Here is a 22,125-nt window from a genome sequence, read left to right as displayed (position 1 = left end):
TGCTGCCTCTACACACATACTGTGGGGAGACAGACACACACAAAGTTCAATTCAATTTTAATTCTGTTTTTAGTTGATTATTTCTTCCCCAAGGGGAAGTGAGCCGCGCCCGGAGGAGTGCTATACCGAGGCAACCCGTGGCTGGGACGAGGCAAGCCTCTTTTCCACAGCCCAGTTCCAAAAATCAGTTTAATATATGAGCTGCTCAATGAGCAGCGTATCAGATATTAAGCTGATAAGAACAGTTCCTTTTTTTTTTTTTCGGCCACTTTGTGTAGCCTTGATTTTATATGTTTCTAAGGGTTTTTACAATTTTTATAACTCTTTCCGGTTTAAACCAAATGTCTCCATTGGTATAAAGTGGTGTTCAAAGTGAACACCACAAAATCCAGGTATCATATGTAAAGCAGCTGGTGCTGGGTTAATAAGTTTCGGACCTTGTCCACAATAAATCGGGAACTTGGTCCACAATAATGACAGTTCGTGTACAGCGATTTGACCATCCCATCGTCAAGGTTGTAAATAAGTAGCGCGATTTGACCTTTTCATCGTCAAGGTGAGTAACGCGATTTAACCACCAATAGTCAAGGTACGATGCGAGTTCCAATGTTAAGCAGTGAAGATAACACAGTTCTCAAGTGAAGTTAAACGAGTTTACAATGCGTATAGCAATGAAGCGATAACAAGGTAACTCAGATGAATTTAAACACGAGTTTACAATGAGTATAGCAATGAAGCGATAGCAATGTAGCAATTGAATTAAATACAAAAACCATAGGTGAACCTAGGAAAAAAGACACTCTAGATGTGTACGGCAAAGACGAACAAAATAAAAACTCAGGGCCCCCAAATCCTATCCTACACCCACCCCCCCCCCCCCCCCCCCCCGTACAAGTCTATAAACCCCGAAGGGAAATCCTATGTAAAAATAGGCCGAACAAAAAAAGGAAATAGAAAACAAAAGGGGAGAAATTCGGCCTAGACGCTTCAAGTGACCTGCCCAAGCTGGTTAAAAACCAGCACGTGGAACAGGCCATCCGATAGACGAATCCGAACGGAGCCCCGGTTTATCGGTCAAGTGCAAAAATGCATCTGAAATCCCGCTAAATGGGAGAACAGATACTGTTTTTTTTTTGTTTTGTTTTTTTAATAAATAAATTTTATTGAGTTCAAGTTAAAGTAGTTTCACAATCAAGTGTAGATATGACGGTGGAAAATAGAGTATTACACTTATACAATTGAAATTATGTAGAAAAATGAGAATTACAAAATACATCCGTGAGGAGAGAAGTACTAATATTCGAAACGTGTGGGGGGAGGAGTGGGCACCGAGAGTGGTAGCTGCAGCCATGTCCACCTCTCTCCCCAAACATATATAATAACTAGAAGGGCCTAGGGCCCACACGTCCCAGGGCGAGGACTTCCCCAGGAGCCATGCCGCGGCCACGCAATCCTTGCCTTGGGAGGGAAAGCTAGATAAGAACCCGCAGGGACTTAATCGACAACAGTGCACAAAACATTTTTATGGCACCACTCTTTGATAAAACTCTGAGCGAAATGGAAATTGTATGCCGCGCGTATGCGGTCACGGATATGAGACTTGAGTTTCGAGATAACTGCCTGAGCACAGGAGGGTTTGCCCTCGAAGGTGTGCAGATTGCGAGCTGACCAGATCTCATTTAGTGTAACATTAAAAAGAAAGCTGGCTATCGCGTTTCACTTGACATGTTGGTTCCCCGAGGAGAGACCCTGAAAAAGAGAACTAAAGAATGGTGAAAAAACAAGAGGAACAAAATAAAACTGATTGACAAAAGAAAGAACTCAGGTCCATACAGTCGGTATGAAGGAACACTGGCATAAGGCGTGGGGAAAGGATTCAACGTGCCCGCATACAGCGCAGCAGTCGCTCACGTTAAGCCGTTGCCAACGGTGTAAATAGGCGCGTGTTTTAACGATGCCGTGAGCGACACGCCACGCTATATCGGCTTCCCAATTTGTACTCAGACCACCATAGATTTCTGGCCAGATCTTAGGCCAGGGCAGGTGCAAGTTCAGCCTCCAGTCCCAAGGCAGCTGGATGGAGCGGGGGTGAACGAGTTTCGCGTAGAAGGTTTTCACATGATAATCAGGTAAAAGTGTAATATCAAGGTTGATTCGATCAACTGCGGTCAGGAGGTGGCAAAAATACATCGGTGGGGAATCCCTTATGTACTTAGGGCCTTCGTTTGATCGAAGGAAAGACCAGCTAGTTACCTTGCGGCTCAGAGGCAGGCCGATCCAATAACGACCAAACTATACCCATTTAGAACCACAGGTCAGATCGCTGATTCGGGGAACCCACCGCAGTTTAAGAGCTCGCGCTTTTTCGGCCGGGTTAACGACGACAAGCCCACCCAGCGCCAAAGGAACGTAACAGGTATCCTGTTTGACTTGCTCAGTTTTGCCGTTCCACAGAAAGTCAAAGAAGAATAAAATGTGTGACACTCGCGAAGGATATCTTTTGTTGAAGTGACAGAAAGATCGCCCATGCAGAGTGCGTTAATCACATTGCGTGATTGGTGTTGATTCTCGAGTTGGTAGAAATATTTAGTAGGCTTTTCGCCCAACTCGATCCACTGCTCTTTGCTACGGATTATAGAACCTTCTACAGCCCGGTCGTCGATCGCTTTTAGGAGATCTTTTGTCTCTGCCAAGCGATTTTGATCGGCCACACTATGTGAATTAGTGCGTGACAGGATGTTGCGAAATTCATTTTCTAAATTAACCTTGTCACGTTTCCTCTCACGAGAGGTAGCGACGCTGTGAGAGATAGCGAGCTCTTTTAACCGTAATTTACCGGCATCCCACCAGATTCTAGGATCAGTGAAAGCCGATTTAAAGCCGCACCAGACAGGCCAAAATTCATTTACAGCAGAGCAAAATGTCTCAGTTTTTAACAGCTGTGTATTGAATTTCCATAAGCCGTGTCCTCTCGAATTGGAATTTCCGAGTGATAATTTGAGACTAATCATATGGTGATCAGAGTACGCAAAGGTCGTGCACGCGTGGGCCGGCACGCGCGCTCTCCAAGCTCGGGGAGTATAAAAACGATCCAACCGGCAACCGACGGAGTGGGGACCGTTTAACCAAGTAAATAAACGCCCGTAAGGGTGAGCAATGCGATAAAAGTCCTCTAAGGACAGGGAGTTTGTAAACAAATGGAGTTGCGAAACAGCTCTGTTTCCAAACCTGTCATCGCCTCCCCATTTGTCTAGCGCAACATCCGGCACGCAATTGAAATCGCCGGCAACAATAGACTCAATGTTACGAAACGAAAAGCGCCACAAGGAATCGAAAAATTCTTTTCAGTCCGAGTGGTTATTCGGTGTGTAAACGTTGATAATTTGAAGGGTGTTCCCGTCAAGATCAATTTTAACGGTCACCACTCGACTGGAGAGATCGGTTCGAAAATCAGCGAGTTTAGCGGTGCTTCGTGGATGAAAGAGAACCGCTACACCCGCCGATATATTGGAGCCGGGAGACCAGGCAGCCTCGTCCCCCGTTCCTTTTCCCATTCCTTACCTTGTACATCACTGGAAAGATGTGTTTCTTGCAGAAGAAAAATATCAAAATTACTTGAAAGTAAAGAATGAAAGATTTTTGCCCGCTTTGGTGCCTCAGCGATACCATTAACGTTAATGGTTGCTAAAATGACCGCCAAGAGTAAAAGAAAAATTAAAAGAGTCAAGTAGCGCGAAAATAGCCATAACTAATTAAATAAGGCTGGATCACTTTTCTACAGACTTTTACAGTGTTTGACAAGGTCCGCAAAAGCGTCCTGACGGACAGTGCCATCGAGTTCACTCCAACGTTCCTTTTCGGGACTGCTGATCTGACGCATAATTGCCGTGTTGGCATCGATTTCTTTAAGGTTTCCGTATGTGTGTTGAAAGTTCAGGGCGCGAAGGTTGTAGAAAACGTCCCCATTGACCTTGGCCATGAGCCGGGTTTGGGACGAGCCAGGTTTGGTCAACGCTTTCATGAAGCAGGCTAGAAAAGGGTTTTCCGGGCGTTAAGGCAATGGTGGAGCAGGCGAAGGTGGCATGGATTTTTTCGCCGCTGGCTGCTCGCCTTTAGCCGGGGACGAGTGGGCATGCTTACACGAAGGTTTAGTCGGAGAACCAGTAAAGGGCTTCTGGGTGGCGTTGGCAGTGTCAGCATAACTAGGCGATGGTGTTGCTTGGGATGCGGGAGTCGCTTGAGTGTATTGTAGTGTAGAATTGGAAGACGTAGGTGAGTCGGTTGTTGGGGATATTTCTGTGTCCACGGCGGTTTCAGGAGGGGTAGAGGGGGTGGGCTGATTGGTCGCTGTGTCTCCCCCGGATTCCGCCGCACGTGGCTCTCGTGGTCGCGCAGCGTTGGCGAGGGCAATCCTTTACGACGTGGTCTGTGGACCCACAACGATAGCAAGACAGGCTCTCCCGAATATTTTAAAAATATCTCGAGACCCTGTGTCACCAACTTACGCGGAAGATCGCGGTCCAGGGAGACGAATTCGGCAACGCAAATACCCCGTTTGATATTTGCATATCCCTCATCGCTGTAGTATAGGCGGCGAAATTTTTCGGTCCTCAGTTGACCATATTGCTTTAAAAATGACACCGGGTCCTTGTCTAGAAATTCAACAGAAATAAAAACTGACACATGAATCATCCGGGCTCCCAAGAGCGGCAAACGTTTCACCTCGTTTAGGTAATCAAAGCCGGCGGTGGCCAGTTGTGTCGCCGAATCCACATATCGGAGGGTAATGTCGAAACACTTTCCCCCGAATTATGGAACGACCCCAACGATTTCGTCGCAAAAATCAGGTAGCGCAGTTACGATGGACATGGCATCCATCTCCATGGAGTCTTCAACGACCAAACGGATGGTTTTTTTGGTGAGCAAAAGTGGCTCGCGGGGCCTCGCGGCTGCCGTGGCCATCTTGGACCCACGCGGGGAAAGTATAAAACAGCCACAAAATCCAGCTAACAAAGCGGACCAGCCAAGGAAGTAGTCCAACAGAAGCATCGACTAAAAACGAGACCAAACGGCGCAAAAACAGGCGATCAAGGCTAGGGAACAAGGGAATTTGCCACACTTTCAGTGGAGCTGCCAAAAGCGTGACCGGAAGAACAGATTTTTTTTTTGTGAAAAAACATCCTTTATTGATAAGAGAATTTCCAAAGGAAAAACAAAAAATGCAAAGTCTAAACGCAAAGAAAGAAGAAAAAGCAACAAACCTAACTACCTAAACAACTACAGAACTCTATAAAGTATCTAACTAACTAAGGAATATTCACAAACAGGCGGAGAGGACCCTGGGAGCACAGGCCACGGCCACGCCCAAATAGCCCTGAAAAACCATAATATACACTATGAACAAAATAAAAGCGCGCACAGTATCTACCTACATACACAAGTAATTACGAATATACCCGGAGTAGGCGACGCACAAACAAAACAAATTCCTTCAGGCAAAGTCCTTGAAACGATGACGCTAAAAAATTCCTTGCGGAAAGTCCTTGATTGCGAGGCGCACGAACAGTGCACAGACACAAACGAAAAAACAAGCACATGTAACTAGATAGTAACCTGGGGAAGTCCATTCTCCAGGGCACAGAAACCATCAAGTAGCCACAGAGAAGAAAAACGAGAATCAGAGAAACGAGAAAAATCAAGAGAGACCCTCTGTTTCAGGTCACTAGACACATATCTTATAATAGCACGGTGATTCTCCCTCCCATTATAAAAAGTGGCCTTATTACGGAAGGCCCAAATGCCATAGAGAATGGACTTCACCAGGTGGCACGCAAGTCTGGCCCTCTTACTACTGACAGAGGGCCAGCAAAACAAAAACACAGTTAAAAGGCTAGAAACAAACTGGCCACCCAGCAGAACGGAGAGAATCGGAGCAAAACGAGCCCAGACCCTCTTAACTCTAAGACAGTTAAGAAAGCAATGATCAATGGTCTCTCGACGGGAACACGAAGCACAAATAGCAGAGGGAATGATACCCCAGCTCTGTAGAGAATCACGAACCTTGACAGCTCTCAAGGTAATGAGCGAAAGAAGATCATTCTTAAAATTCTCAGTAAAAGGGTCCCGTACAAGAGACCAGTGATCATCAAGAGAAAAACCAGGTCCAACAACCGGGGCCCATTGCCGGGAAAGAATTGGCGAGGATGATTTCTCAGCTAGAAGTTTAACGTAAAGAATCTTAGAGGAAAGCTCAGAATTACCAACTTTAGAAAGGGCCTCAAAACAAGAAGCATAAAAAGGGCTGGGAAGACTAGCGCAAGGGGCGGAATTAGAGCGCAAAAAGAGCCAACAAGAGCGCAAAAAGGATAAACGCCGACCAACAAAATGTTTACAAAGAAAGAAACTGGAATCATCAGGGGAATCAAGTACTGAAACCATCCCCGCCAAACGCAGAGCCTGAGCTTTCAACTCAAAATTACAAATATTAACTCCCCCCAGTTTTACCTTGAGGTAACAGGTATTGCAACCAACAGACTCCATCTTAGAGCCCCAAAGAAAAGGCCAGATTAAAGAGTTAACCTGGCCAAGGACCCAGGTCGGAGGAATAAGAACTCTTGCTAGGTAAACCAGCTTGCTCAAACCGAGTACATCAATAATGAGAGCCTTACCAGGGAAGGACAGGGATCTCGATTTCCACAGTTTAAGAGACGTCTCCAATTTTTCCAATTTAGTTTGCCAATTCAGGTCCTCGGCTGGGACGGTACCAAAAACAACCCCAAGGATCTTCATTTTCTTAACCCAAGTGAGACCAAGAGGCTCATCACAACGAGACCTCCAGGCCCCCAACCACATAGCTTCAGTTTTACTCCGATTCAATTTAGCACCAGTGCCACCTTCATACACATTAATACAATCAAACAAATTATGCAAAGACCGAAGATCCCTAAGGATTGTGGTGGTATCATCCGCATACAGGCAAACCCGCGCCTGCTGACCCCGAGAACCAGGCAGGAGAAACCCCTCAATCCTGGGAGAGGATCGAATAAGGTTTGCGAGCACTTCTACACAAAGAACATAAGGCAAAGGAGACAAAGGATCCCCCTGATGCACTCTGCGCTCAAGAGAAATTCTTTCAGTTAACCAGTCATTCAGAATAATCTGCATAAAAGCGCCATTATAAAAAGTAGAAATCCATCGGCAGAAATCAGGGCCAAAACCATAAGCAAGAAATAACAGAAGACATAAATCTGGTAGAAACAAAAAACTAACCGAGAACCCACCGAAAAATCAGAATTAGACCAGGTGCACTGGCACAGACGCGGGTGAAGTCGGTGCCAGGCATCTGATAAAGAAAACGAAGAACGAAAATTAGAAAGATAGTTAGCCGGGACAAAATTCTCGCCAAATTTATGTAGCTGGTTGTCATAGCAGTTAAAATCTTCCGCAACAATCCTAGCGTCGGAAGGCAAAAAATATTCAAGAAGATTTTCGAAGAAAATTTTCCTATCGGTCAAATTAGTGGGAGCGTAGATGTTAACTAAATTAAGCTTAATGCCATTAAGATCCAGGAGAAGACTAATAATCTTCCTAGAGGTGTCCCTTTTCCAGTTCTTAACTGAACCTGTAAAAGAATCAGAAAAACAAACAAGAACACCGGCCTGCTTACCTATAGCGGGGAACCAATAACATGGCCCACGCCAGGCACGAGCAAAGGTGCGAAAAACACCAAGATCAGAAAGCTGAGTTTCTTGAAGGCAAAAAACGTCAGATGTAAAACGAAGGTTATCGAGGAGATAACCCTGAAGGCGTTTACTAAAACCGCGCGAATTTAAAGAAATAAATTTAGAAGTCATGAAGGGGGAGGATTATTAGTCCTACGAGGGTTTGCAACAGGATAAGGGGAGGTAAGTAAGTAAGTAAGTAAGTGAACTTTATTTAGACAGGGTGGCCCAATCAGCTACGGGGCTGTTTATCCTGAGGGGCCCTGTAGTAGGTAGACGTATGGACAGGCGGACCAACGGAAGAAATCAACTTGGCCGGCTTACGCTTGGCACCAAGAGGAGATGATGGACGAGGTAACAGGGATCGCGATTGGACAGGAGCGTGAAAAGGAACAGGATCAGGAAATGGATCAGGAACAGGATCAGGAACTGAATCAGGAACTGGATCTGGAACCTCTAACATTACTAAATCACAAGTAGTAGGCGAACACTGTCACTCCACAGCAGCAGCAAGAACAGTGTCTGAAACAGTCGGAGTACCAGAAATAACAGAAGATGCCGAAGATGGTTGAAAAACAGGCGAAGGTGGAGAATCCGTTTGAGAACAAAGAGGCTTTTGGGACGAGAGCTGCGAGGGTAATTGCAAATCCTGCGAAAGACTGACTTCCGGAGACTGAGCAGGTGGAGTACAAGAAGGAGATGACGATAGCGATGAAGATTGCGAAGAGGCTAAGGGCAAAGCATCAACAACAAACAAGAAGGTTGCAGAGGAGCAGACGAAGGCTGAGAAGCAGACGACGAGGGAACAGACTGAGGCTGTGGAGGCAGTTGCGGAACGACAACAGAAGCAGAAGGCGGAACATCAGCAGGAGGATCATCAGGCGGAGGAGGATTTTCAGAAGGAGGAGAATTTTCAGGTGAAGGACGTTTTTCATCATCACCATTATCATCGTTAGCCGCAGAGACAGGTCTTCTCCACCACGAGAGCTCGCAGTCAACAGCATAATGGCCATCCTCTTTAGAAATGCCACATTTCAAGATATCGGGGCAGTCACGGAAGGTGGGGCCAAGCTGGTCACAATTAAAGCAGCTGACGTTGGTACACAAACGAGCGACATGACCAGGTTGATGACATTTACGACATGTGGGGACCTGCCCATCATGTTTTATGCAAACCAAACGACGACCGAAACGCAGAAAAAAAAAATGGATTCCATAAGCTCCATTTGCACGACCCGCTGCCATTTTGAATGCCCACATAGCCCTGTAGATTACTGCGACGGATATTGCGGACAGTGCCCTACTTGCTCAGGCGATGAGCAATAGCCCCATCGAGAAGCTCATACGGCGCGTCAAAGACAGCAACGAAGGTGTACATAGAGTTATTAGCACGACAGAAACTAGAGCGAGAACGAGGAATGAACGCAGATTTACGAAGGAACAAGGCACGGTAATCAGCAGTGGAAAACATAACAGACACAAAACCATTAGGATTACGTTGTAGACAACGAACGCCAGACAAACGAATACTACAGTCTTTTAATTCATCAAAAATGTCGGTGGTAGGCACATCCTTAGTAGAAAGAACGAAATGAGCAGAACACAAACATCAGGCAGAAGGTTGTACGGGTGAATGTGTTCTCTGTCCTCCTCAGACATGCGATCATGACGATCCATAAAGAGACCAGCAGTATTTGACAAACAACTATCAGAACGTCGGCGACCGGAGGCAGCTTCAGCGTAGGAAGCAGCATCATCACATTCCATATTAACTTCATTAGCTCCATTAAATTCATTAACTCCATTAACTTCAGAAACTTCAGCAGCGTCAGTAACGTCAGCCCAGTTTTACTGAAAATCCGAGGATTCTTGAGCCATACCACCAGGCCCAGCAATTCGTGCTGTACACAAATAAAAGCACAGACAAGAAAATCCAAGAAAGGGGGGGAAGGCTTTGCCGTCCCTCCCCCCCCCCCCAACGAGTACTTAGGACTTGCATTCAACAAAAAATAAAACAAAAGGACACAAGCCACTCAACTAAGCCAAAAGGCAGAGAAGTGATAGCGAACAAGTTCGCGGAACGAAGGGTGGTTCTTGTTCCCTAGCCTCGAGATATGGTGGCCCAAAAACTGTCGCATTTCCAACTCCTGTTGCACAGCTGGCCCGGTTTCTTAGCTGTACACTGGGTTGTGACATTGTACTTTAACCCCCAACACAGAAGAGACTCAACACGCCGCTCACCTTCGAGCAAACTGGCAGTATTCAAAGCGACAAAGAGTCACGTCAGTTATCTGCTGACAATTTGTATAAGAAAGTTAACAAAAAGTAATTTCGTGGAAACGAGGCCCTCGTAGGCGTGACTTACATGCGTTGCTGATTTGCAGCTGATTCCGCGTTTCACGTGAGTTGTCATGGCTAACCGCTCAAAAGAACGAAATGCGATCACTTTGTCACTTTCACAACCTACTCTAAGGCAAAAGCTAGATGTGTCCTGTGACACCTTCTCTATAAAGCAGTAAATTTGCGCCCCTTTCTCTTGTCTATGACCATACCACAGGGAAAACACTGGTTCTCATCCGATCACCGAAGTTAAGCCCTCTCGGGCGGGGTTAGTACTTGGATGGGTGACCGCCTGGGAATACCCCGTGTTGTAGGCTTTCCTTTTACATTTTTTTCCGAGCGATCAACGATCTTGCCTTTTGCGAACGATCGATACGGCCTTCTTGAAACAGTTCAACGCCTACGAACCATTTAGTACGCAAAAAAGCCATTCAAATGCTCGAACACAGGCGCAATGTGCGGTTCGAGTTTGTGAGCTCGCGAGAATGTTTAAATTTCGCCTATGACATCAAATTAACACTTTGTGACATCAAATTATTCGAAGCAACAATAACAGAGAAATTCCAGCGCCTTTTAGCCATCAAAATGAAATACACGGCAAGGAAAATCAAGCAATCATTCATTTAACTACAATCAAAGACAATCAAAGACAGCGCATCTTTCCAACGGTTATTTAATAACAGCCGGAAATTAGCACGTGGAGACAGAAATTTTTTGCAACGAAACGACAACTTGAAAAGCTCATTCAACTAAACAAATCCAGCAACAAGGAAATCTACTCACGATTCAGACAAACTTCTTTCTGGCAGCGTTTTGTTCGTTTGTTTCTTCTCATGTTTAACACAGCTCCACGATCATCGACAGCTCAGTTCATTCATTTCACGCTGCCCTGCAAGTAAGTTGAAAAACGTAAGTAATTGCCGTTCTATCGTGAAATTATAGGCACAGTAAAGCAACAGAAGGCCGTAAACAAAAGCAAACCTACCTTGAAATCCTTTCTCGGCAATCGCACCAGTCAGTCCGTGGCTATAAATCACTCGAGGGCGAGGGCTTTAGTCAAAATTTAGTAATCGGTGTTCAGTAAGGTAATAGGACGCCAGTTTTGAAGTCTGGAGCGATCGCCTTTTTTGAATAATAAGGAGATAATTCCACGGCGTTGTGATGACGCGAGTAGGCCCTTATCACAGGCAAAATTAAAGACCTGTGTAGGGTCTGCTCCCAAGAGAGGCCAAAAATGTTTATAAAAATTGGTGGTTAAGCCGTCAAAACCGGGAGATTTGTTATTTTCCATAGTTGTCGAAGCTTTTGCGAGTTCGTCGCGAGTAATACGACCTTCGCAGGAGTGTTGAGCAACAGGCGAGAGTTTAGGAATGTCGGTTTGAAAAAAAGATTGTTGTGCTGTGGGGTCAAGGACTTCGGCCGTATAGAGTGGTGAGTAAAAATTGCATGTTTCAGACAGAAGATCACGGGTGTCACTAATTGTATCCATATTGTCTTTTCTTAACATAGTGATAGATTGTCTCGCTTGGCGAGCTTTTTCCAGAGAGTAAAAATATTGTGTACTTTTTTCACCATCTTCCATAAAACGAGCTTATGCACGAATCTGAACTGCTTCGAGATCACGTTGGTCTAGGAGTTTGAGTTTGTTTTTAGCATGAAGATATTGCTCAACTTGTGTGGCATTTCCGGTCGCGGCTCTCTGTCGCAAGCTCTCAAGTTTTTTCTCTAAAAGTGTACGCTTGTGGGTTTCTAATTTCCGTTTGGTTTTAGCTCGTTTAATTGAAAGTCGTTTAAAGTTAGTTTTCGCTTGGTCCCACCACTGGAGTGGAGTATCGAAAAGAGCCTTTTTTGTAAGCCAGTCGGTCCAGAAATCACGGATCTCGAGGTCCAATAGGGCATCGTCTAATAGGGTGTTGTTGAAATGCCAATACCCAGGGGCTCGGGGCGGTTTGTCTAGATCAAAGGTGATATGGATGAGGTCGTGATCGGAGTGCGGGTAGGAGACAATGGAAGTTGTGTTGACATAAGGGTTGAGTGGTTTGGAAGTATAAAAGCGGTCGATGTGAGTGCGGATGGGAGAATTATCGTTACGTGTATCCCGGCCTGTCCAAGTGTAGTCCTTTTTATGTGGATTTCGTTCTCTCCATATATCAACAAGATCAAGGCGGGATGTGAGGCGATGAAGGATATGATTGGCATGTTGTTGCGGGGCAGGGTTACCGCCATGTTTATCTAATTTGCTGTCAATAATACGGTTAAAATCACCACCGAGGATATTATTGTGAGAAGAGGATAGGTAGTTTTCGAGGTCAACATTAAAGATACGTCGTTCGGCATCAGTGTTAGGGGCATAGATATTTGTAAGGCGGAGGAGTTGGTCGTCCAGTTTGATTAGGATAGAAGTATGCGGCCAGTAGAGTCATGTTGACGATCAATTAAGGTGTAGTCCAAGTGCGGGTTGAAAAAAATTGCGACGCCAAGTGCCGAAGCATTTCCATGATTAAAAAAGATGGGCCCAGCCCAATCGCGTAAGATGGAGTCTTGTAGCTCTGAAGTCCAGTGAGTTTCTTGTAAGAAAATAAAATCATATTTGTGACGTTTGAAGAAAGTAAAGGCGGTATGACGGCGGTCGCAAGACCTGAGCCCCTGAGTATTTAGACTAACGATGCTGCGCATGATGAATAAAGAGAGGAGAAACGGTCGGAAAGCCATGGTGATGATAGTAGGGGGAGTGGTGATTCAAGCGCGGGTCTTGCTGGTCGGCGGGTCGTGTTGTCCTTTAGGCCGAGCAGGGTTGAGGTTCGGTCTAGGTACTATTCGTGGGCGTCGCTGCGGAGCTTTAGTAGAAGTGTCGGAGTCAGATTCGTTGGTGTTGTGAGGACACTTGAGATTTTTCGCGGCGTGTTCAACTTCCATGGGGTGTAGGCTGGTGTCGAGGGGTGGGGTGGATGTTGCAGGGCTGTCTGTAGCTAGGGCAGTGTGAGTCCTAGCGGTGGATGAGGGTTCTTAGGTTGAAGGCAGGTCTGAAGAAGAGGTATTAGTTGCAAAGTCTTGTTCTGGTTCAGGAGGTTGAGTTGGTAGTGTTGCATCAGTCGATGATGGTTCTGGCGTTGATTTGGAGGTACAGTCGATTGAGGTACGGGGGGGGGAAGTTAAATCGTTCTTCACAGTCATTAGGCATGTGGCCATTTTGGTGGCACAAATGGCAAACAATTTGAGGGCATCGGCGAGGAGAATGGTCGAGCTCGTTGCACTCGCGGCAAATAGGCTGCTGATTGCTGTGTATGATACAACACCATTCATCGCCGATTTTTAACGAATATGGAATAGACGGCTTGTTAAGAATCATGCGTGCCAAACGGTTTCCGTTTTCTAAGCCTGCGAGGTCATAGTCAGCTTTGTATCTCAGTCGGATGATGTTGTCCTTGATTTCCCCATACTAACTAAGGACCTCAACAATTTGAGCATCATCAATGTAAGCTCTGAGGCCAAGAATACTCACATTTGTGTAGAAGCCGCGTGGCGAATTACATGCCACGTGGAGGTCTCCGCAGTCAAAGCTTGATTCAATGAGATTTTCCGCTTGGGGCAGTGGTGAGTGTTTCCATGAGGAATTCTCCAGGTGAGAGTTGTTACAGTACTGTAAGTGATTCGTCGCCAATTTCTGCTACAATTGCATCCCTGATCTCTTTAAGAGTGAAAGTAGAAGGCGCGCGGAATGTCACGGAGCGACGCTTCCGGTCGGCCATATTCCCCAGACACAAAGCGAAAATTGGTTAGGCGAACAGAGACAGCAACGGCCCATGAAACTCTCAACATCTGTGCACAATATCCTTATACAACGATACGGTAAAATACACCGCTGATGGGAGTCTACAAACGCAAGGAGAAGTGGAAAAGTGCTCGCAGCACAAGAACCGGTGTTTTCCCTGTGGTATGGTCATAGACAAGGGAAAGGGGCGCAAATTTACTGCTTTATAGGGAAGGTGTCACAGGATACATCTAGCTTTTTCCCTAGAGTAGGTCGTGAAAGTGACAAGGTGATCGCGTTTCGTTCTTTTGAGCGGCTAGCCGTGACAACTCGATCGTTGTCGAGGGGTGCAAAGCATTTCATACTTACCTCATGCAGTAGGTACTGTGATCAAGGAGGCAATCCTCTCAATGTGCGGTCTGAGTTCGTGAGCGCGCGAGAATGTTTAAATTTCGCCTATGACATCAAATTATTCAAAGCAACAATAACGAAGACGACACAAACTCGATTTGAATGAAATTCCAGCGCCTTTTAGACGTGAATATCAAGTACACGGCAAGGAAAATCAAGCAATCATTCATTTAACTACAATCAAACACAACGAACAGCGCAATCTTTCCAACGGTTATTTAATAACGGTCGGAAATCAGCGCGCGGAGACAGAAATTTTTTTGCAACGAAACGAAAACTTGAAAAGCTCATTCAACTAAACAAATCCAGCAACAAGAAAATCTACTCACGATTCAGATGAACTTCTTTCTGGCAGCGCTTTGTTCGTTTGTTCCTTCCTTCCCATATTTAACACAGCTCCACGATCGCCCGCTCAGCTCAGTTCATTCATTCATTTCACGCTGCAAGTATATAACGTTGGAAAGCATAAGTAATTGCCATTCTCTTTTGTCAAATTATAGGTACAGTAAAGCAACAGAAGGCCGTAAACGAAAGCAAACCTACCTTTTTTCCCTTTCTTGCTTCGCAATCACTTAAATCACTTGCTGCTCTGCTCTTGCAACCGTCCGTACTCCATGTGAAACATAACAAAACAAAGTCGCGCGCAGAGTCAGAGTCCCAAAGACCATTGATGTTAACGGAAATAACATTGAGAGCCATAAGTAGGGTAAATAAAAGGTTAACTGCCATGAACAATAAGGAATGCCCAAGGGTAAGGCCGGCATCTTGTGTTTCCCAGCAGGGGGAGACGGCCATGAATGCCGAGAACCCTTAGAATTTGAACGAGAACGCGAAGCCTCCAAGGCAGACTAACTCACCGGACAAGATTTACGAGAACGACGATTTCCCCGAGGTGGAGGTTGAGGAGCAACAAACTCAACTAGCAGACGTTCAGAGACATTGGCCAAAGAGTCCTTAGAGGATTCTGAGGCCATAAAAACATCGGGAACCAACTCAGCTGACCGCTCCCGAACACCGGGATCGGGAGGAACAGACGAGACATTGGCCAAAGAATCCTCAGAGGAATCTGAAGCCACAGCAGACGAACCAACCAACTCAAGGGATAAAGGATCCGACACAACGGCCAGAGAGACCTCAGAGAACACAGAGGCCACAAGAGGGGATCCAGCCAACTCAGAAGGTGAACAAGAACGTTCAGCAGACATGGGCTAGGAGGGACCACACGAAGGGACCTCCGAAGACTGCAAATGAGAAACGGGAGCCGAACGAGGGTCACTCTGGGACAGACCATCTGCAGAGCCCGCAAGAACATCACCGGAAGGTGAAACCACACTAAGACCACCCAGAACACTCTGGCTGGCAGGCTGAGAATCCGGGGGGAATTCATCCAACTGATTATCCCTTAAATCAACAGGAGACAAAACTGACGCAGAGGCAACCGCGTCAGAAGAAGGAGGTGCAGCAGAAACAGATGCACCGTTAACACTGTCATCAGGGACAATAATGCTAGAAGGGGGATCCACCACAGAAGAAGTGTCACCAGCAGAAGATGGTGCAGCCGAAGCACTGGCATCAGCACTAGCGGCTGCCGGGGCAGGATCATCATGATTCCAAGGAGGGTTGGGACATTCCGCAACAAAATGCCCAGCCTGACGGCAGCGGAGGCATTTCCCTCTCAAGGGACACACATTGGCCTTATGGCCCTGGTGGCAAATCTCACATTCCAAAGGCTGGTCCTTGTACCAGACCTTGCATTTAAAACCGTCGATAAAATTGAACCGAGGAATATGGTGCTGACGAATGACCTTAACAAGCCGGGTGCCCGTAGGAACACCCTCAACATTAGACCACTCCTGATGACGGATGTCCTGGAGGGTACCAAAAGGAGATAAAGCCTTACTAACATGCTGGTTATCCCCCTCAAAAGGATAAAGATACACCATAACCTGGGATGTGTACCTTGGAATATACACGGGACAAACAACATCTTTAATGGTCATTTCGCCTAAAGCCTCATACATAGTTTTTGCTTCGACCTTCTTATGCCGTGTTTACATTCGAACGTTTACCGCGGTTCAAAATTAACTGAGGTCAAGTAACTAAACCATGGTACATTTGTACAGTGTTTATACTGGCTCAAATAACTTAAGTTGATCTGTCAACACCGACAAATAAACATGATACAAATCGAATTGGCGGGAAGTACAAGCTATTGCGCGTGGTTTTGACACATGGTCGCTATCAACCGAAGAGCTGTGCCTCTTATAGTCATTGCTTTTTACTTTTTAGTTTTTGAGCAGCAAATAGAAGCCTCGCGATTACAGCAGCTGTTATTATTACAGCACCTCAAGAAAGTGAGGCAAAAACGGATGATTTTACTCCAAATTATTCAACGAAATAGCAGGCGCGCGAGACACGTTTGGACATGGCCAAGGAATCAATTTTGGTTCGAAAATCTATTACATGGAGCTTTTGTTGAAGACTGGTGGAAGGAAAACTTCCGAATATCAAGGCGTCATTTGAGTTTATTGTGCGGGTGGCTGGTCCGCAGATGGCAAAGAAAGACACCAGGCTGCGGCAATCTATTCCAGTGCAGAAGCGAGTAGCGGTGGCATTATGGCGACTAGCAACTGGTGACACATACCGATCTACAGGGCTGCAATTTGGTATTGGACGTTGTACAGCCATGTTGAATTTACTATTTCCAGACAACAGAATGCAATAATAAAAAAGTGAAAGGGCGTATTTGCATGTTCATTCTTTTCCGTTACTAACGTCCTTAAGGATGTTCCCGAGCATTGCCAAGGCATCCATAGAAAACTTTTGTTGATCTCTCTTGTGCTGCCTGTCAGCCTCAGCCATCCTTTCCATAAATGCCTCGTCTCTTTCTTGCACCCATTCTAGAAAAGACAACAACGTGGGCTCGTCCACTCCAGATGGGCATTTCCCCTTCTTTCGGATACTTCTCTTCGCTGGCTTTTCCTAGGCGGCGCGCTTCCTTGCTGGCTTTTTATCCACGTCAGCCTCGCGCTGCCCCGGTGTGCTGGTCAATGGCTTTTTGTTTTTTCCTTTACTTTTAAAAAACAGGGATTTAGCGAAGTCAAGCGCCTTGTCGTCATCAGAGTTATCGGGATTGGAAGGCTCTGCGCATTCAGAAGAAGTTCCAGCTTGAGGGGATACATCCCTATGAGCAGACCTCTTTCTTTGATTTCGGGCAGCTCTATAAATTTCTTCATCCAAGCCTTCTTTTTCTTGGATATCGCGGTCCATTTGCGATATTTCCGGTGAGCTATTGACGTCCACGACGTGAGAACTGCTCTCAAGCACGTGGCGTGGATCGACCGATTCTCTTTTTCCCATAATTTCGTCTATATCATTGAAGTGTTTGGGAATTAGGTCTTGCCCTTCATCGCCTTCACTTTCATTGTCGGACACATCACCTCCTCTGCCATATCCTATTGAACGGAGTTTGTCCTTTGCGCCTTTATATTTCTTTGTTAAATTTGCCATCTTGTTTTTGCATTGTTGAGGCGTTTTGTCGCTTTCAACGCTTTCTTCTCTGCATTTGGAATGCAGCTGGTGGGCTATAGACTGCCATTTTGGCGAATTGAAGGATTTATAGCGCAGCCTTTCCTCGTTTTCTCCGAACAACTCAATTAATATTTTCTCCTCCGTGTCCGTCCACCGATTTTTTTTCTTTTGCCCTTTGCTGGTGTGGCTGTCTTGGGACTGGCTAGGTAATTCTGAACTAGGCCCAGTGGAGTGCATTTCCCACGGTGGCAGAGCATATTGAGGCTGGTAGCTATAGTATGAGCCAGGGTATGCGTATGGGTATGGCGCGCTCATTCGCGAATACTGCGAGTACTGCAGATCTTGCCTACAAGAAAATAGAGATAAAATAAACAAACTGTTTTATACACTGAAGAAAAAAAACATAAAATAGTTTGAATGGAGTGAAGTAGAGATAGAATATGTTGCTTACCTTTCGGACTGGCTGCCGTAAATATTCAAAAACGTTTCACTATCGTTATTTTCTTCCATATTTTGACGAAGCCCCGACGAAGCAGATCTGAACTTTGCGGCAAATCAAATAACATGACACCAAAACCGGATATATCTGTCAATTTGACCCCGGTTACCGAGCTAAACCATGCCAAATCACTGCATAGTTATAACTTTTACCATGGTCAAATTTCCTTTGTCTTTCGCCGCATTTACTGAGGTATTAATTGATGTTTACATTGACCAAAAATTTACCTAGGTAGGTAAACTCTGAAACCGCGGTAAAAATCCCAAGTGTAAACACGGCATTAAAAGTAATTCTGGCCTGATGGCCACGCATAAGTTGAACGGCCTCAACACGGGAAACTTGAAGATGGTTGGTAATGGATTCAACCATCTCGGCCGCACTTGAAGACGAGGGAAAATTCCCTGTCTTAATAATAACGGTCCTCCTATTACAGGGAGGCATGATTAAGTTTACAAAATATTAAATTAAAAGGGTCTTTGTCCCCTTTCAACACTACAAGTAATATGATTAAATATATAACTTTAAATGGAGGGGCCCCTCATAATAATGAAGATGAAGAAAACACTATTAAAGCGCCTTTGTCCCCTTTAATATCACACAAAAAATATTAAATTAAAGGGTCTATGTCCCCTTTAATACTACAATTATAATGAAGAATATGATAATAACTATTAAAGGGTCTATGTCCCCGTTAAGAACACACAAGAAAAAAATATTAAATTAAAGGGTCTTTGTCCCCTTTAATACTACAGGAATTATTACTAGAAAAATGGATGTAATACTATTTAAAGGGTGTTTGTCCCCTCTAAATACTACAAATATTTTAAAGGAGAATGGTCTTTGTCCCCCTCAAAACTAGAAGTACAATTACAAATACTAAGATAATGGCACTATAGAAAGGGTCTATGTCCCTTTAGAACTACAAAAAAGAATAAGGGACGAACCCTTGTACAAAAACAAAATCAAAACCAAAAAAGAGAGAAAGTTAAGGTCGCCCCAAAGGGGTCAAAAAATGGATGGGCGACCCACGCAAACAAGGGAAAACCCGACCAAATTAAGGACGCCCCAAAGGGGACCAAAAAATGGAGGGGCAACAACAAAGAGCCAAACAAAAAACAAAATGCAACGAAAACCAACCAAGAAGAAAAGAAGAGAGCAAAAAAACCAAAACAAGGAAAGAAAGAAAAGACTGGCTTACCCCAGGTTACGGCAGAAGCCAAGCATGAAGTCCCTGGGAGGGTCACCAATAAAGACGTAGACCAATAAAGATGTAGAAAAGATGAGAAGGTCTTACCAAATTCCTGACTTGATGGTCTACCAGAACTTGTCCGTACCACAAGGATGCTGACTCCACGAGATATGCCCCTGTCAAGGTTTATCCCGCGTCAGGTAAGTATGAAATGCTTTGCGCCCCTTGACAACGGAAAAATTGCCTTACCCCTATATCCCTTGTGGTTTTTCTTTTAGTGACCATCAGATCCGGGACTTGTCCTGTCAGTACTCTCCTGTGTCTACGTACATCCTATGGGGAGAGAGACACAAAATTCAATTCAATTTCAATTCTGTTTTTAGTTGATTATTTCTTCCCCGAGGGGAAGTGGGCCGCGCTCGGACGTAGTGCTATACCGAGGCAACCCGTGGCTGGGACGAGGCAAGCCTCTTTTCCACAGCCCAGTTCCAAAAATCAGTTTAATATATGAGCTGCTCAATGAGCAGCGTATTAGATGTTAAGCTGATAAGAACAGATACTTTTTTTTTTTGAATAAATAAATTTTATTGAGTTCAAGTTAAAGTAGTTTCGCAATCAAGTGTAGATATGGCAGTGGGAAGTAAATTATTACGCTAATACAGTGCAAATGTAGTAGAAGCGTGAGAAATACAAAATACAATATCAAGTGAAGATATACGGTGGAAAATAGAGTATTACACTTATACACTTGAAATTATGTAGAAAAATGAGAATCACAAAATACATCCGTGAGGAAAGAAGTACTAATATTTGAAACGTGTGGGGGGAGGAGTGGGCACCGGGAGTGGTAGCCGCAGCCATGTCCACCCCTCTCCCCAAACATATATAATAACTAGAAGGGCCCAGGGTCCACACGTCCCAGGGCGAGGACTGCCCCGGGAGCCATGTTGCGGCCAGGCAATCCTCGCCTTGGGAGGGGAAGCTAGATAAGAACCCGCAGAAACTTATCGACAACAGTGCATAAAACATTTTTATGGCACCACTCTTTGATAAGACTGTGAGCGAAATGCAAATTGTATGCCGCGCGTATGCGGTCCCAAATACGAGACCTGATTTTCGAGATAACGGCCTGAGCACAGGAGGGTTTGCCCTCAAAGGTGTGCAGATTGCAAGCTGACCAGATCTCATTTAGTGTAACATTGAAAAGAAAGCAGGCTATCGCATTAGACTTGACATGTTGGTTCCCCAAGGGGAGACCGTGTTTGAAAAGAACTAAAGATGGTGAAAAAACGAGAGGCACAAAATAAAACTGATTGACAATAGAAAGAACCCAGGTCCAGACAGTCGGTATAAGGGAACACTGGCATAAGGCGTGGGAAAAGGATTCAACATGCCTGCATACAGCGCAGCGGTCACTCACGTTAAGCCGAAGCCAACGGTGTAAATAGGTGCGTGTTTTAACGATGCCGTGAGCGACACGCCACGCTATATCCGCTTCCCAATTTGTACTCAGACCACCATAGATTTCTGGCCAGATCTTAGGCGAGGGTAGTCGCAAGTTTAGCCTCCAGTTCTATGCAGCTTTGCAAGGCAGCTGGATGGGGCGGGGGTGAACGAGTTTCGCGGAGAAGGTTTTCACACGATAATCAGGTAGAAGTGTAATATCAAGGCTAATTCGATCAACTGCAGTCATGAGGTGGCAAAAATACATCGGGGGGAATCCCCTATGTACTTAGGACCCTCGTTTGATTGAAGGAAAGAGCAGCTAGTCACCTTGCGGCTCAGAGCTAGGCCCATCCAATAATGAGCAAAATATACCCATTTAGATACACAGGCCGGATCGCCGATTCCGGGAACCCACCGCAGTTTAAGAGCTCGCGCTTTTTCGACCGGGTTAATGACGGCAAGCCCACCCAGCACCAAAGGAAGGTAGCAGGTATCCGGTTTGACTTGCTCAGTTTTGCCATTCCACAGAAAGTCAAAAATGGCCTTAGTGACCCTCGTGTGGAGAAAGTCTGGCATCGGCAAAACAGTAGCCGTGTACCGAAGCCCCGAGGCACCAAGCGTATTAATAATCATGGATTTCCCCTTTAGGGAAAGCGTGCGTGATTTCCACATATTAAGACGTTTTTCTAGTTTGGTTACGTGGTTATCCCAATTAGCATGAATTAGATCAATCACGCCAAAATACACTCCAAGGATTTTAAGCTTGTCTGTCACCCAAGTGATGTCCACCGGGCCGGACGATCTGCCCTTGCTAGAACCAATCCACAAGCCTTCGGTCTTCTGTGCATTAAGGCGAGACCCTGTGGCTTTTTCAAAAATGTTAATAGTGCGAAAAGCTTTAGTAATAGAAAATTCGTTAGCTAAAATTAAAGTGGTGTCATTGGCATACTGAGACACTTTGCTCTGTTTGCCGCGGGAGCCAGGGATTGGAATTCCCTCTATACTCGAGTCGCAACGTATAGCCTGCCCTAGTGTCTCGACCACTAGGCAATACAACAATGGGCTGAGCGGGCAACCTTGACGGACACCTCGCTCCAGGGAGATAGGAGATGAAAGCCAACCATTATTAGTAACACAGGATTTAATATCGGTGTAGGCAATCTTAACGCAACGCTTGAAGTGATGACCGAAATTAAAAACGTTCTCAAACCCGCTGAAGGAAGCCATGGTTAACCCG

The 22,125-nt window shown here is 45.4% G+C and overlaps 1 protein-coding gene and 3 non-coding genes across 4 annotated transcripts; 1 reads left to right on the top strand and 3 right to left on the bottom strand.

The window, feature by feature from the left end:
- Nucleotides 1-93: 93 nt before the first annotated feature.
- On the bottom strand, nt 94-290 carry LOC146486888 (U2 spliceosomal RNA). Its single transcript, XR_014858711.1, has one exon. It is a non-coding gene; the product is annotated as a U2 spliceosomal RNA (small nuclear RNA).
- Nucleotides 291-10,259: 9,969 nt separating this feature from the next.
- Nucleotides 10,260-10,378, top strand: LOC146486887 (5S ribosomal RNA). Its single transcript, XR_014858609.1, has one exon. It is a non-coding gene; the product is annotated as a 5S ribosomal RNA (ribosomal RNA).
- A 6,827-nt stretch (nt 10,379-17,205) lies between these two features.
- On the bottom strand, nt 17,206-18,264 carry LOC146486886 (uncharacterized). The gene is made up of 2 exons (XM_085089653.1): nt 18,206-18,264; nt 17,206-18,100 (listed from the first exon to the last, which is right to left on the bottom strand). Exons 1-2 carry the CDS (start codon nt 18,262-18,264, stop codon nt 17,206-17,208), a joined length of 954 nt encoding a protein of 317 aa, XP_084945779.1.
- Nucleotides 18,265-19,845: 1,581 nt separating this feature from the next.
- On the bottom strand, nt 19,846-20,030 carry LOC146486885 (U2 spliceosomal RNA). Its single transcript, XR_014858691.1, has one exon. It is a non-coding gene; the product is annotated as a U2 spliceosomal RNA (small nuclear RNA).
- Nucleotides 20,031-22,125: the final 2,095 nt, after the last annotated feature.

The sequence above is a fragment of the Pavona decussata genome, unplaced genomic scaffold (genome assembly GCF_977016875.1).
Source record: "Pavona decussata unplaced genomic scaffold, jaPavDecu1.1 SCAFFOLD_19, whole genome shotgun sequence".
NCBI classification, from domain to species: domain Eukaryota; kingdom Metazoa; phylum Cnidaria; class Anthozoa; order Scleractinia; family Agariciidae; genus Pavona; species Pavona decussata.
The sequence above is the reverse complement of the archived record's forward strand: the minus strand, read 5'-3'. Positions and strand labels throughout refer to the sequence as shown.